This window comes from Rhinolophus sinicus, chromosome 7 (genome assembly GCF_057876585.1).
Source record: "Rhinolophus sinicus isolate RSI-liver-muscle chromosome 7, RSI-T2T, whole genome shotgun sequence".
Taxonomy (NCBI): domain Eukaryota; kingdom Metazoa; phylum Chordata; class Mammalia; order Chiroptera; family Rhinolophidae; genus Rhinolophus; species Rhinolophus sinicus.
Genome location: NC_142507.1, coordinates 31,524,009 through 31,539,109, shown reverse-complemented (window position 1 = coordinate 31,539,109; position 15,101 = coordinate 31,524,009). Strand labels below are relative to the sequence as shown.

The window sequence follows — 15,101 nt, the reverse complement described above, 5'->3', positions numbered from 1 at the left end:
TCGTGTAGTAAAGAGCTACGTTACTGTTTAGAGCTCCTGATTCAGACATTTTTGTTTTAAATAAGCAGAAACAAAATCAATAGAGAATCTTTTATAGAAAGGTTTATCAGTAACCCACAGCTCCGGGGACTGCCTCTAAATGCCCACTTGATGTCATAAATGATAGATATTGTATCTATATGATTGCACATGAGAACTACACTGGAAGTTTGAATTATTCACTTTTTTTGCCTTTTTTTAAACCTTTTTTTGTTATTTTAAATTCATTTTTCAGTAAATTGTGAGTGCACTTTTGTTTTGAATTTCATTTTGGTATTAATACTGCTGATTTTGATTGGAGAAGAGAGCTTCACTGCTATGGGAAAGAAATAGTATCTTCAAAATGAAATTTTGTTTTCAAAGACATTCTGATAACATTAATATTTTCTCCAACTTAAGTTTAAAAGTGTTCCCAAAGGTTCCATGGAATTGTCCACTGGTTCTCATCATTTTGAAAGAGTTAAATCAAAGTTCCTGGTGAGGAGTCAGGTCAGCTTTAGAGCTTATTAATTCTAGCCCAGTTTATTCTACCTCTTACCATTTGAGTTTTTAGGTTTACCTGAAGTATAACACTGGGAATTAATAAATCATATCAAATATGGTATTCATTACATGAAAATAGCATGAGCAAGTAATAATTAAAATTTTATTAGCACTTCCCTTCCTTTCAACCCTTTAAAAATAATGAAGCGTGGGATTGTTTTATTTCTCCTTATTAGATATGTTTAAGCACTAGATAAAGAAATTCTTTCAGAGAAAATATCACATATAGTTAATAAAAAGAACATTTAATCTAGACTGAGTAGTCTCATTTAACTTGTGTCAGTTATATTTCTGGTTTAAATTTCCTGTATATTTCTACCTATAATGGCAATGGCAATGACATCATACTTCACTCGTTAATTTTCTTTACCCTTCGAAGAGCAAATTGAGTTGAACTGAATCTTCCTTGTCCTAGTAAAATTGCATAAATAAAATGACTTCTCAGTACAAAATGTTGTAATGCCTCCTGATGGACATAATTTGTGATTGTATTTAAGATTAAAAGTTGCATAAATCACACCAGCTTCCTGAAAAGGTTTATAATGCATCTTTTGGAAAACAAAAATACACACCTACTTTGTGCATATTTGCATCAACATGGCAAAGACTATATGAAATACTGGTTTTTAAAAAAATAAAATCTCAAAAGACATTTTTTTTAAAAAGGAGGTTTTGTTATTTCTTGCTTAAAACATTCCACATCCTCCAAAGAAAGATAATAAAAGAGGTAAGTTACTCTAGTGTGAATTTGTTAAGAATTGTCATTAACCACATCCTTTAGCGTGCCATCTTTGGGAATCCAGCCTACCTGCTTTTCCCTTGTCTCTGTGAGTTAATTTCCCTTGTGTGTGTCTTGACTCTAGACTGACCACTTCAGCAGACGTGGCAAGACCCTTCCTCAACAAGAGTCCTTAGAGATTGAGCTGGCTGAGGAGAAGCCCATTAAACGCTCCATCATCACGGTGGAGGAGCTCACAGAGATAGAGCGTTTCGAAGATCTGGATACTTGTATGGTAAGACGCATCCTTTAGACACCATTATCCATTCACTGGGCTATATTACTGTTTTTTGTTGTTGTTGTTTTTATTTTTTAATCTCACCCATTTACCAGACCAAATAATGGGTGTCTCTTCCCAGCTAGAGACAATTCTTTCAGAAGCTTATTGCTATACAGAAACTCTTAATGAAGCTAATGAAACTTAAGCTTCAGGTTCCCACTAAGGCCGTTATCTAATTTTTTATTTGCAGTTTTATAAAACTTTTCTTAAAGAGTAACCCTACCTCCCCACCACCAAAGAAAAACTGAAAGTTTCAGTGAACATAAAACCTGGATCTGTCCCTATAGCCATAGTAGAAAAAGTCCTAAATTAATGAGAAATTGACTATTTAACTTTTAACAAACTTTTATTACACAAAGGTGGTCACATAATTGGATATTTTTCTGCTTTGTACACATTCTTAATCTCCACAGAAAGACTGCTTCTTAACTTCTCATTGGGTGATGGCAAGCACTAAATCCTGATTTTAACAGAATAATAGTAAAATGCCTCAGTAATTTAAGTTGAAAGCAGTACATTGATACATGGCTCTTGCACTTAGTCATCAGGAATGTACAAATGTCTTTTTATTCAAAAATACAAAATAAATTATCTGTAGGCATGGACAATAACAGCAGCAAACCATTATATGTTGTCAAGTGAAACCAGTAACTGATGGTTATAGTGATTTTCTTAAACATCAGCCAGCCTTTTCTCCATTTCTTTCAACTGACTTCTCTGAAGTTATAGGTGAGGAGCGCTACCTTGAGCTTCCTCTCACAGTTCTCATTAATAAAGGTAAAGCACTATTCTAGAAATTAGAACATGCCACCTCCTATACCACCTCCCATTCCACCCATTCTGTCCATTCCAGGGCCTTTCTCTTCTTTAGGAATTTCTGTGATTACAACTTCTGCTGTAGTTAACAGAGAAGCCTCTCCAGCAGCTTCCAATAAAACAGTGCTCACAACAGTTGTTGGATCAGTGATTCCTTTTTTCACCATAGTCACAAAATCTCTAAGCGTAACATCATAATCAATTTCTGAGGAACGTTGCATAATTTTCTCAACTGCATTCTTTTTCAACACCTGCATTCTTAGCAATGATCATTGCAGGAATTTTGAGTGTTTTTTAAAATAATTTCTATACCAATTTTTCAATCTTCATTAGCTGGAGTTAACGAGCCCAAAGCTGAAATGCACCGAAGCAGGGCACAACCCCTTCCCAGAACAATGCCTTCCTCAACCTCAGCTCGTGTGACATTCAGGGCATCTGTGATTCTATCTATCTTTTCATTCACTTCAACATCACTTGTCCCACCAACCTTCAGTGCAGCTACTCCATCAGAGAGTTTTACCAGACGTTCATTTAGTTTTTCCTTTTCATATTCACTAGTCCTGATACCTAACTGCTCAATGATTTCTTGAATACATTTTTCATTCTGAGCCTTGTCACCTTTCCCGTTCAAGAGCATGGCATCATCTTTGGTCACAATGACCTCTCCAACTTTTCCTAAGTCATGAGGCTGAATATCTTCAAGATTTAGTCAATCCATCCTCTGCAAACACTGCACCACCAATAGCAATAGCCATGTCTTTAAGCTGGTTTTTGTCTATTGTTTCCAAAAGCTGGAGCTTTGACTGCTACAATTTGAAGACCAAATTTTAGCTGATTAAAAACACGTGTCCTTAGAGCTTCTTCATCAGCATCTTCAGCAATGATGACCAAGCGCTTATGGTGAAATTTTACCTATCTATCTATCTATCTATCTATCTATCTATCTATCTATCTATCTATCTATCTATCTATGTATCTATAGCTATCTATTTATCTATGGATTTATTAAATTTAATTTATTGGGTGACAATGGTTAGTAAAATTACATAGGCTTCAATGTACAATTCTGTATTACATCATCTATATATCACATTGTGTGCTCACCACCCAGAGTCAGTTCTTCTTCCATCACCATGTATTTGACCCCCTTTACTTTACCCTCTAGTACCATCCCCCCACCCCTTTACCCTCTGGTAACCACAGTTGTTCTCTGCATCTATGAGTTTTTGTTTCTTTCTTTATCTTGTTTATCTAGTTTTTCTTTCTTTGTTGCTTTCAGTTTTATATCCCACATATGAGTGAAGTCACATGGTTCTCGACTGTTTCTTTCTGACTTATTTCACTTACCATAATAATCTCATGATCCATCCATGTTGTCGCAAATAGCAGCATTTCATCTTTTCTTATGGAGAATAGTATTCCACTGTGTATATATACCACATCTTTTTTTTTAATTTATTTTTTAAATTTATTGGGGTGACAATTGTTAGTAAAATTACATAGATTTCAGGTGTACAATTCTGTATTACATCATCTATAAATCCCATTGTGTGTTCACCACCCAGAGTCAGATCTCCTTCCATCACCATATATTTGATCCCCTTTACCCTCATCTCCCACCCCCCACCCCCCTTACCCTCTGGTAACCACTAAACTATTGTCTGTGTCTATGAGTTTCTGTTTCTCATTTGTTTGTCTTGTTCTTTTGTTGTTTTTGGTTTATATACCATATATCAGTGAAATCACATGGTTCTCTGCTTTTTCTGTCTGACTTATTTCGCTCAGCATTACACTCTCAAGATCCATCCATGTTGTCACAAATGTTCCTATATCATCTTTTCTTACAGCCGAACAGTATTCCATTGTGTATATATACCACAACTTCTTCATCCATTCATCTATCGAAGGACATTTTGGTTGTTTCCATGTCTTGGCCACCGTAAACAAAGCTGCAGTGAACATTGGAGCACACGTGTCTTTATGTATAAATGTTTTCAGATTTTTTGGGTAGATACCCAGGAGAGGGATTGCTGGGTCATATGGTAATTCTATTCGTAATTTTTTGAGGAACGTCCACACTGCCTTCCATAACGGCTAAACCAGTCTGCATTCCCACCAACAATGTATGAGGGTTCCTTTTTCTCCACAGCCTCTCCAACACTTGTTACTATTTGTCTTGTTGATGATAGTCATTCTGACTAGGGTGAGGTGATATCTCATTGTGGTTTTGATTTGCATTTCTCTGATGATTAGTGATGCTGAGCATTTTTTCATATGTCTATTTGCCATTTGTATGTCCTCTTTGGAGAAATGTCTCTTCAGGTCCTCTGCCCATTTTTCAATTGGGTTGTTTGTGTTTTTGTTGTTGAGTTGCATGAGTTCCTTGTATATTCTGGATATTAGCCCCTTATCGGAGGCACTGTTTGCAAAAATCTTCTCCCATTCAGTTGGTGGCCTCTCTATTTTGTTGATGGTTTCTTTTGCTGTGCAGAAGCTTTTAAGTTTCATATAGTCCCATTCGTTTATTTTAGCTTTTACTTCCCTTGCCTTTGGAGTCAAATTCATAAAATACTCTTTGAACCCAAGGTCCATAAGTTTAGTACCTATGTTTTCTTCTATGCAGTTTATTGTGTCAGGTCGTATGCTTAAGTCTTTGATCCATTTTGAATTAATTTTGGTACATGGTGACAGATAGCAGTCCAGTTTCATTCTTTTGCACGTGGTTATCCAATTCTCCCAGCACCATTTATTGAAGAGGCTGTTTTTCCTCCATTGTATGTTTTTAGCTTCTTTGTCAAAAATTATATGTCCATATTTATGTGGATTTATTTTTGGGTTCTCAATTCTATTCCATTGGTCTATGTGTCTGTTTTTCTGCCAATACCATGCTGTTTTGATTATTGTAGCCCTGTAGTGCAAGCCAAAGTCAGGAAGTTGATGCGTCCATTATTGTTCTTTTTTCTTAAGATTGCTTTGGATATTTGGGGTCTTTGGTGGTTACAAACAAATCTGATGATTTTTTGTTCTATTTCTTTAAAAAATGCCATTGGGATTTTGATGGGGATTGCGTTGAATCTGTATATTGCTTTGAGTAATATGGCCATTTTAACTATGTTGATTCTTCCAATATATGAGCACGGAATGTCTTTCCATTTCTTTGTGTCTTCTTCAATTTCTTTCAAAAATGTCTTATAATTTTCAGCATATAGATCTTTCACATCCTTGGTTAAGTTTATTCCTAGGTATTTTATTCTTTTTGCTGCAATTGCAAAAGGAATTGTTTTTTGTATTTCTTTTTCTGAGATTTCGTTGTTAGTATATAGGAAAGCAATGGACTCTGTACGTTGATTTTGTAGCCAGCAACTTTACTGTATTCGATGATTGTTTCTAATAGCTTTTTGGTGGAGTCTTTAGGGTTTTCAATATATAGCATCATGTCATCTGCAAAGAGTGATAATTTAACTTCTTCATTCCCAATTTGGATGCCTTTTATTTCTTTGTCTTGCCTGATTGCTCTGGCAAGGACTTCCAACACTATCTTGAAAAGCAGAGGTGATAGGGGACAGCCCTGTTGTGTTCCTGAAGGTAGAGCAAAGGGCTTCAGTTTTTCACCATTAATTATGAGATTAGCAGAGGGCTTGTCATATATGGCCTTTATTATGGTAAGGTATTTTCCTTCTATACCTATTTTATTAAGTGTTTTAATCATAAATGGATGTTGTATCTTGTCAAATGCTTTTTCTGCATCAATTGATATAATCATATGATTTTTGTCCTTTATTTTGTTTATGTGATGTTCACATTGATGGATTTGCGTATGTTGAACCATCCTTGTGCCCCGGGGATGAACCCCACTTGGTCGTGATGAATAATCTTTTTAATGCATTGTTGTATTCTATTTGCTAGAATTTTGTTTAGGATTTTTGCATCTGTATTCATCAGAGATATTGGTCTGTAGTTTTCTTTTTTGTGCTGTCCTTACCAGGTTTTGGTATCAGGGTAATGTTGGCCTCATAAAATGAGTTGGGGAGTACTGTCTCTTCTTCAATTTTTTGGAAGAGTTTGAGTGGGATTGGTATTAGATCCTCTTTGAAGGTTTGGTAGAATTCACTAGTGAAGCCATCTGGTCCCGGACTTTTGCTTTTGAGAAGGTTTTGGATGACTGATTCAATTTCGTTACTGGTGATCGGTCTGTTTAGATTTTCCAGTTCTTCATGGTTCAGCCTTGGAAGGCTGCATGTTTCTAAGAACTTGTCCATGTCTTCTAGGTTATTGAATTTGGTGGCATATAGTCCTTCTTAGTATTCTTGGATGATCCTTTGTATTTCTGCGGTGTCCGTGATAACTTCCCCTTTTTCGTTTCTGATTTTGTTAATTAGTGTCTTCTCTCTTTTTATCTTAGTGAGTCTAGCCAAGGGTTTGTCAATTTTGTTAATCTTTTGAATGTACCAGCTCTTTGTCACATTAATTTTTTCTATTGTCTTTTTGTTCTCTATTTCATTTAGTTCTGCTCTAATGTTTGTTATTTCCTTTCTTCTGCTGACCTTGGGTTTCACTTGTTCTTCTTTTTCTAGCTCTTTAAGGTGTAACATGAGGCTATTTATTTGGGAGTTTTCTTGTTTCTTGAGATAGGCCTGTAATGAGATAAATTTCCCTCTTAAAACTGCTTTCACTGCATCCAAAAAATTTTGGTAGGATGTATTTTCGTTGTCATTTGTTTCTATGTATCTTTTGATCTCTCCTCTAATTTCTTCTTTGACCCAGTCGTTCTTTAAAAGTATGTTGTTTAATCTCCACGTATTTGTGTTTTTTCCTACTTTCCTTTTGCAGTTGATAACCATTTTCAAAGCCTTGTGATCAGAGAATATGCTTGGTATGATTTCAATCTTCTTAAATTTGCTGAGGCTAATTTTATGTCCCAATATATGGTCTATCCTTGAGAATGTTCCGTGTACACTATAAAAGAATGTATAGTCTGATGTTTTAGGATGAAGTGCTCTATAAATATCTATTATGTCCATTTCATCTAATGTGTCATTTAGGACTGCTATTTCGTTACTTATTTTCTGTTTGGATGATCTATCCATAGCTGTCAATGATGTATTTAAGTCCCCTAGTATAATTGTGTTTTGGTCAATTTCTCCCTTTAGTTCTGTTAGTAGTTGCTTGGTATATTTCGTTGCTCCCTGATTGGGCGCATAAATATTGATGACTGTTATGTCTTCTTGTTGTACAGTCCCCTTCACCATTATGTCTCTTGTCTCCATCTTTGTCTCTTGTTATCTTTTTCATCTTGAAGTCTGTTTCATCTGATATCATTATGGCTACACCTGATTTTCTCTGGGTACCATTTGCTTAGAATGTCAATTTCTACCCTTTCACTTTGAGTCTATGCTTGTCCTTGTAGCTGAGATGTGTCTCTTGGAGACAACATATGGTTGGGTTTAATTTTTTGATCCAATCTGCTACTCTGTGCCTTTTTATTGGTGAGTTCAGTCCATTTACATTTAGGGTGATTATTGATATGTGAGGATATCCTGTCATTCTATCTTTAGTTTTCTCGTAAGACTGTGTCTCCATTGTTTCTTTGCCTTTTTGTTGTTGTCTATTATTTCTGTGTGGTGGTATTCTATGATGGTTCTCTCTGTTTCTTCTTTTATTACAGTATATATTTCAGTTCTGAATTTTTTTTGAGTGGTTACCCTTAAGTTTATGTAAAAGAAAGTTTGATAATTAGAGTATTCCATTTTCTTCAGCACGCTTACTTTCTCCATTCCCATATTCCGGTTCAGGCCTTTACTCTCCCCCTTTTTGAGTTTTGGTTGCCACAAATTGTCCCTGTTGATGGTGGTCGAATAGCCTCCTTTAGTATTTCTTGTAGTGCAGGTCGTGTATTAGAAAATTCCCTCAGCTTCTGTATGTCTGGAAAGGTCTTTATTCCTCCTTCATGTCTAAAGGATATCTTTGCTGGATATATTATTCTTGGCTCATAATTTCTCTCTTTCAATAGTTTGAATATTTGGTTCCACTCCCTCCTGGCTTGTAGAGTTTCTGCTGAAAAATCTGATGATAATCTAATAGGCTTTCCTTTGTAAGTTACCGTCTTCTTTTCCCTGGCTGTTTTGAGGATTCTTCCTTTGTCGTTGGTTTTACACAGCTTCGATACAAAGTGCCTTGGAGAAGGCCTGTTGGCATTGAGGTAATTAGGTGTTCTTTTGCTTCTTTGATTCAAGGGTCCAGTTCTGTCCACAACTTTGGGAAGTTCTCATCAACGATTTGTTTGAATATAGTCTCTGTTCGCTTCTCTCTTTCTTCTCCTTCTGGTATGCCCATTATTCTTATATTGCTCTTTCTGATGGAGTCAGAAAGTTCTTGTAGAGTTCTTTCATTTCTTTTAATTCTCAAGTCTCTTTCTTCTTCCATCTGTGTAATTTCCAGGTTTCTATCTTTGATGTCACTGATTCTTTCCTCCATCTGGTCAACTGTACTACCTAAGCTGGTTATTTCACTCTTAATTTCTTCTATTGAGTTCTTAATCTCCAGAAATTCTATTTGGTTCTTTTTAAAATTTCAATCTCTTTCGTAAAATGCTTATGCTTTTCTTTGATTGTGTTTCTGAGTTCATTTAACTGCCTATCTGCAACAGGTTGATAGGAAGAAGTCTTTCTTTTGTTTTCCAGTACTTGTTGGTAGAATGTTTTATTTTTTCTCCAACTGCAGCTTATTTTTCTTCTCCCACATGGTAGTGCTATGTTTTCTCTGCACTATTCCAGCTTCTCACACAATAGGGGGTTCCCTGGGAGACGGGCTTCTCCTCTGTTAATAGTTCATCTAGGTCACAGGGCACAGTGTCCCGGTGGGTATGCGGAGAGCTTTTGACGTTCCAAAGCTCTTCCAGCTCCAGATTCAGAGCCCATATGTTTCAGCGGTTGTTTACTCCTGCAGGGATCCACCCAGATAGGTAGGGCCAGTGACGAGGTGAATTGTGAGAGGTGGCCCAGAGCAATGGCAGCAACCACCACCACAGCCGGTCCTGCTTCCATATCTCCCTCCCCTTTGCCGGAACTAGTTGGGCTGTGAATCTGTGTCTGCGGTCCAGAGTTCTCAGAACAGCAAATATTCTATTCCTTTGATTTGACACTGGTACTGTTCTGTTCCTAGCACCCGGCAGGTGGGGGCGGGGCGAGCTCTGGGAGGGTAGGGACGGGGCGGCCAGTCTCAGTGCCTAAGGCCTCCATTCTCTGCTCGGCAGTGAGGGCTTAACCCACCGTTTTCAACCTTCTTCCCTCAGTCTTTTCTCCGAGGTCTGTGCCGTGAGCGTTGGGTTCAGCCGTGTTATATGCTGCCCGCTCAGCCCTGTGGGCCACAAGCAGAGCCCTAGCAGTCCGAGTTCTTCCCTCTCATGTAGCTGCGGTGGTTCTGGGAAGCAGCGAGCTCGGAGCACTGAGCCAGGTCTGCGTCCTGCGCCCCTGCGGCTCCGTCTCCACACTTCTCCCTTCCCTCCTCCCCCGCTTGAGCAATTCTACCACCTGTAGGTGACTTCGGTAGTGGGCCTCTTCGTCTTGCCTGTCTGCTGTGCAGGGAGTCCTTTGTGGAGTTTTTGTTGTTCGATTTCGTTGTAAATTCCAGGGGAGCTTTACAGAGGCTCACCTCACGCCGCCATTTTTGAGAAATTTATATTAATTTGAGTGTAAGGATTGCCTTTTTGGATTGGAAACAATAATCAATATGATTGACATTTTTTGAAAGAAATTTTTCACTTAGTCAACATATATTAAATTTGCATTTGGACTAAGTGAGGGCCAATATAAGAATGATTCAATGGGGCTGGAGGGATGTTACCGGCTGGAGAGAAGACTGAGAACTTCTCATCAATCTTAATTTCAGAAAGTTAAAGGAAAAGGCTATTTTCTTTAACTAAAATGGCAAAAAGGAATCTTTTTAAACAACTCTGTCTCCATTTAAATACTTATCTTTTTTTATTTAACTAGAAAGAAACTAAGAGGTATTCTAGTTCACTTCGTGGGGTATGGTTGGGAGGAAGAAAAACTGTTATAATAACCTATATCCACTCTCATAGCCCCAGAGATTCTGATCTCCCTTTTACTCCAGAGCAGAAAATAAGATGGTTTAAAAAATCGTATTATTTTAATATACTTTCATAGTACCTATGACATGGTAGGCACTATTCTGAGTTGTTTATGAATAGTAGCAACCTATGAATAATTAGATGTTATTAATATCTTCTGTTTAACAAATGAAGAAACTAAGGCATAGAAAACTTAAGTGAGGTATCCAAGGTTACTCAGGTCACTGAAAGGCTCACAGTTTGGTACCAGAGTCTGCTGTAATCAGTATATGGATGTCCTATGTAGTATATTTCTTACGATCAGAATTAAATTTTGAGTTTGATTTAATTAGACTACATTGCTTTATGTAAAATACCTCCTTACTAACTCCATATTAAAGTAATTAACAGAAACACAAGTGAAAGATATGTGTGCTATACAACCATAATGTAAGCTACAGTTTTTAAACATTGTTGGGAATAACTGTCAAAAATCTGACATATTCAGTTGTTATCCAATTGTTTGAAATGAATTTGCCCACTTTTGGCTTACCTGGAATATTCCATGCCTCTCCATGTGTTTTGTTGGTGACAGTGATTAGCCTTCCTATATACTTCTTATCATTTTAATACACATGCCTTGTATGTCATGCTGAAGCATGTATTTATTTAGAATCTTTATTGTCCATAGACTACCTGTTCTCTTCCTGCAATCAGGTGCTTAGTATTTCCAACCATGTCTTTCAACTTTGATTTGTCATTGGCCCTTGGGATATTGAAGGATACAGTTCTCATTCTACTGATTACTTATCTCTAAATAGTTAATTTGACACTAAATGTAGTTTTTTCTACCTTTAAAAAACTGCATTTGTTCAGGTTTTAGGATAGTGTGCCAAATGGGTGAAGAGACAGGGTCTGGTCATTAGTTATAACTAGCATACTAATTGTAATTCTTTCAATTATTTTAATGAGTGTCATATAAGTTTTAAGTCAAAAGATATTCATGTAGAAAAGCAGTGCATCTACTCACTGCTATTTCCTAGAAAATAATGTTAAAAGGCTTGAATTACTACAGACCACATCTTGTGAATTCTTTTTTCCAATGACAAAATAGCAGTTATTTTCCATTAACAAATTCAGCCTTAGATTTCAATATATAATTTTAAGCTTTTTAATGCAGGTTAAAATTCAGCAAAGATCCATTTGTCTTGGTCAGATAGTATTTCTTTAAATAAATCACCTCATTTTTAAGTACCAACAGTTATTAATTGAACTAATCTATTAACAGTATTGCCAAATACAGACTATTAAGTCGATATCTCATTTAAAATTAGTTTCACTGATATTAACTATGTGCAGAGGCCTGTGCAAGTCCTAATTGTTAGTTTCCTCTTAAAATTTTATTTATTTTATAATGTCATTTTTTTATTAAGATCACTTTGGAAAACGGAGATTTAACTTTTTAATCACTAGAAAGCAACCTATGAAAACCTCTTAATTTCCAAATTTAAATTTTCCAAACTATAGTACAATTTATATAGTCCAACTAAAATGGATCTTGTATGTTCCTCAGAGTTTCTAGTGCTGTTTGTGGCGGTCTTGTGTGGAAAGGCCAGACGCACACTGCAAGCTCCAGAGTTCACCATTCACTCAGGACCCAGAGTTGCCTTAACCTTTTAATTTTTAACTGGTGTGAACACCATTTGCAGAGGTTTATTCTAGGGAGCTCCTGAGAGATCTATCCCACACACCTTGTTTTAAGGATGAAAATAAAGCCTGAAGTGCAGCATTGACCACCTTCAGGAGCTCCCCAAGAGACAATGGAGACCCCATGGGAAATCCCACAGACTCCCTCCTTTTACAGTCATTCCTGGGAGGATAAGAACCCTCCACCTCCATAGGTGACAGAACAGCCCAAAGCTCCCATATGAATCAAACTCCCCAGGAAGAGGATGAGTGGACTTGATAAATCCCCTGCTGAAAAGGACTAAGAACATCAGCTTAGTCAGGGCATCACCAAAGCAGCCTCCAAACTGGGCATCTGACTTGCAGATTGGCTATGATGATTCTTCCGATCTTAATTTTGACAAGTAATGATAATCGCAAAAGGTGATTTTGACCTACCCTCATGAATTAAATTAAGCAAATAGTTCTAGTATCCTGTGGACTTATAAAAAGAAAAAAACATTCCATTGTTCACCTGTTTCTCTTTATCTATAGTGTGTTGTTTGCAGATAAGGTAGGCATATACTTATACTTCCCTTAAACAGGACATTTTTTTTAAATGAAGTCCACTGGTAACCACTAAACTTGTCTGTGTCTGTGATTTATTTGTTTGTGTGTCTTGTTCATTTGTTGCTACCAGAGGGTAAGGGAGGAGGATTGTGGTAGAAATGGGTTAAAGGGGGTCAATTATATGGTGATGGAAGGAGAACTGGCTCTGAGTGGTGAACACACAATGCAATATATACATGATGTATTATAGAAATGTACACTTGATAATTTTACTAACCACGTCATCCCAATAAATTTAATGAAGATTAAAAAATAAATAAATGAAGTCCAATCTAGTTAAGTCTTTTACAAGCAATCACTGATTGCTTGTAACTTTTGAACCAATACTAAATAAAATAATTTCTCTAAAATCTGTCTCACTTTTCAACCTTTAGACACCTCATGTTTTCAACGTACCACATGACACATTTGCTTCAGCACCCTCTCTCTTATGTCAGAAAGCTCCAAATTATCACTGCTTGCCAATTGAAATCAAAGACCAAATCCATGCAGGTGTCTAAGGAAGATGGCGGGAAGTCCCTGGAGAGGGTTTGTTTACCCAGGGGATGGGAGATAGGAAAGACTGGAAGAAGGTGGCTGTTGGCAAAAGAGCCCAGATGAGGAGGCAGGAGTACTTCTCACTGATGGAGTTTTAGTGATGAGCAATCAGAAGACTCCCTAAGCCAAAACTGAGGCTAGAAGTTTACTTAGTCATTCATTAAATGCTTATTGTTGATTCATTGTGTACCAGGTATTCTTGGCTTCTTGCTAGGAATGGAAGGTGAATGAACCTATATATGTCACCCACCCAGTTTGTTACATTGATGGGCTAATCCATTTTAAAAAGTGTCCAGAAAAGCACAAGGTGAGCATAGGATATTTTGTATCAAAAAAGCAAGGATTGGTTCTAAGTCTAATGGGATCATTTCAAAGAATACAAAATCCAGATTGAAATAATTTCTACTGGGACACTCTGAGCACAAAATGGTGGTAATAATAATAATAATAATAATAATACAAACAAAGATGAGTCCATAGTAATACTAAGAAAATCAAAGAGGGAGGAGGGTACAACGAATTTCAAAAAGGGACAGTTGATTTTTAAAGAGGAATGGCACTCAAGAAATATAGGAATAATGGTAGAAGTAGAAAATTACAGTTTTGTGGTTCTTGTTGTATTTATTGTATCTGGCAAGGGCTGTCAATAGTTGTTTAAAAATGGACTCATCCACATGAACTAGAAGTATCACATCACAGTTATTATTAATTACCAAGGGAAGAGATACCTTTGTAATGGAGCAATTGGGAGGTCCCTACCCTGACAAATTAATCAAACTTAGTGTTACCAATAGTGGAACAATGTGATATGTGTGTCACCTGTTGTGTTTCAGTCATTAGTTCACAGCATCATCCATGTGGCATTCATGCTAAAAATGGTTCACCTAAATCTAATTATGAGGAAACAGTCAGACAAATATAAAATGTGGGATGATAATCTATGAAACAGTTGACCGGCATTCTTTAAAAACGTCAATATTATGAAAAAGAAAGGTAGGGTTGGGGGTGGGGGAAGGAGGATATGCTACGTAAAAGAAACTAGAGAGCTATAATCATATGTCATGCTTGAATGGTCCATTAGATCCTGGTTCCAAAATGGGGAGGGGGGTTGTTTTGAGGCATTTGAGCAACAATTAGGGAAATTTGAATGTGGACTATAGAATGTACATTAGATATTAAGTAATTGCTATTAATTTTGTTAGTTGCAGTATTCATGTATAGTTATGTAGGATAAGAGAATTCTTAGGATGTTCATGCAGAAGTATTTAAAGGTGAAATGTCAAGATGACCAAAAACTTATGTGTGGGGATAGGGGAAGAGAAAATGGAGAACTTCCTATAATGTGACAAAATGTTAATAATTAAGGAAGCTACATGAAGATTATACTTGTATTTATTATATTATCCTTGCACCTGTTTTTGGCAAATTTGAAAATGTTTAGAATAACTAATTGAGGGAGAAAGAGTAGGTATATATATTTGAAGTTTATTGTTAAAAGAGGTAGATACCAGTCCATGAACCACAAAAAGGTCTATGAAGAGTTTTTTTCTCAGTCTAACATGAAATGGGAAAAATAAGGACAACAGAAAATTGTTCATGAAAATAAGTGTATCTAATTTAAAGGACTGTTCTTTATAACAGATCATGTCCTTATGCTTTATCTGTGTGCCCAAATTCCTTTTATGGAAATGATGGTGGTTATGATGACCAATTTCCTTTTTAAGGAAGTCTATAAAATCCAAAAG

At 36.5% G+C, this 15,101-nt stretch overlaps 1 protein-coding gene and 1 pseudogene across 15 annotated transcripts in view; one reads left to right on the top strand and one right to left on the bottom strand.

Annotated features, from left to right (window-relative positions):
- The window catches only part of CARMIL1 (capping protein regulator and myosin 1 linker 1), a 352,154-nt gene that overhangs the window by 297,401 nt on the left and 39,652 nt on the right, over nt 1–15,101 (top strand). For all 15 annotated transcript variants that reach the window (XR_016021728.1, XM_088799443.1, XM_074319291.2 and 12 more), the window contains one exon: nt 1,446–1,595. Coding sequence is in view for 14 of the 15 variants with exons in the window: in XM_088799443.1 (XP_088655569.1) it covers nt 1,446–1,595 (150 nt within the window). In the remaining variant the exon portion in view is untranslated. The remainder of the gene's footprint in view (nt 1–1,445; nt 1,596–15,101) is intronic.
- Nucleotides 2,171–3,356, bottom strand: LOC141568646 (60 kDa heat shock protein, mitochondrial pseudogene; annotated as a pseudogene).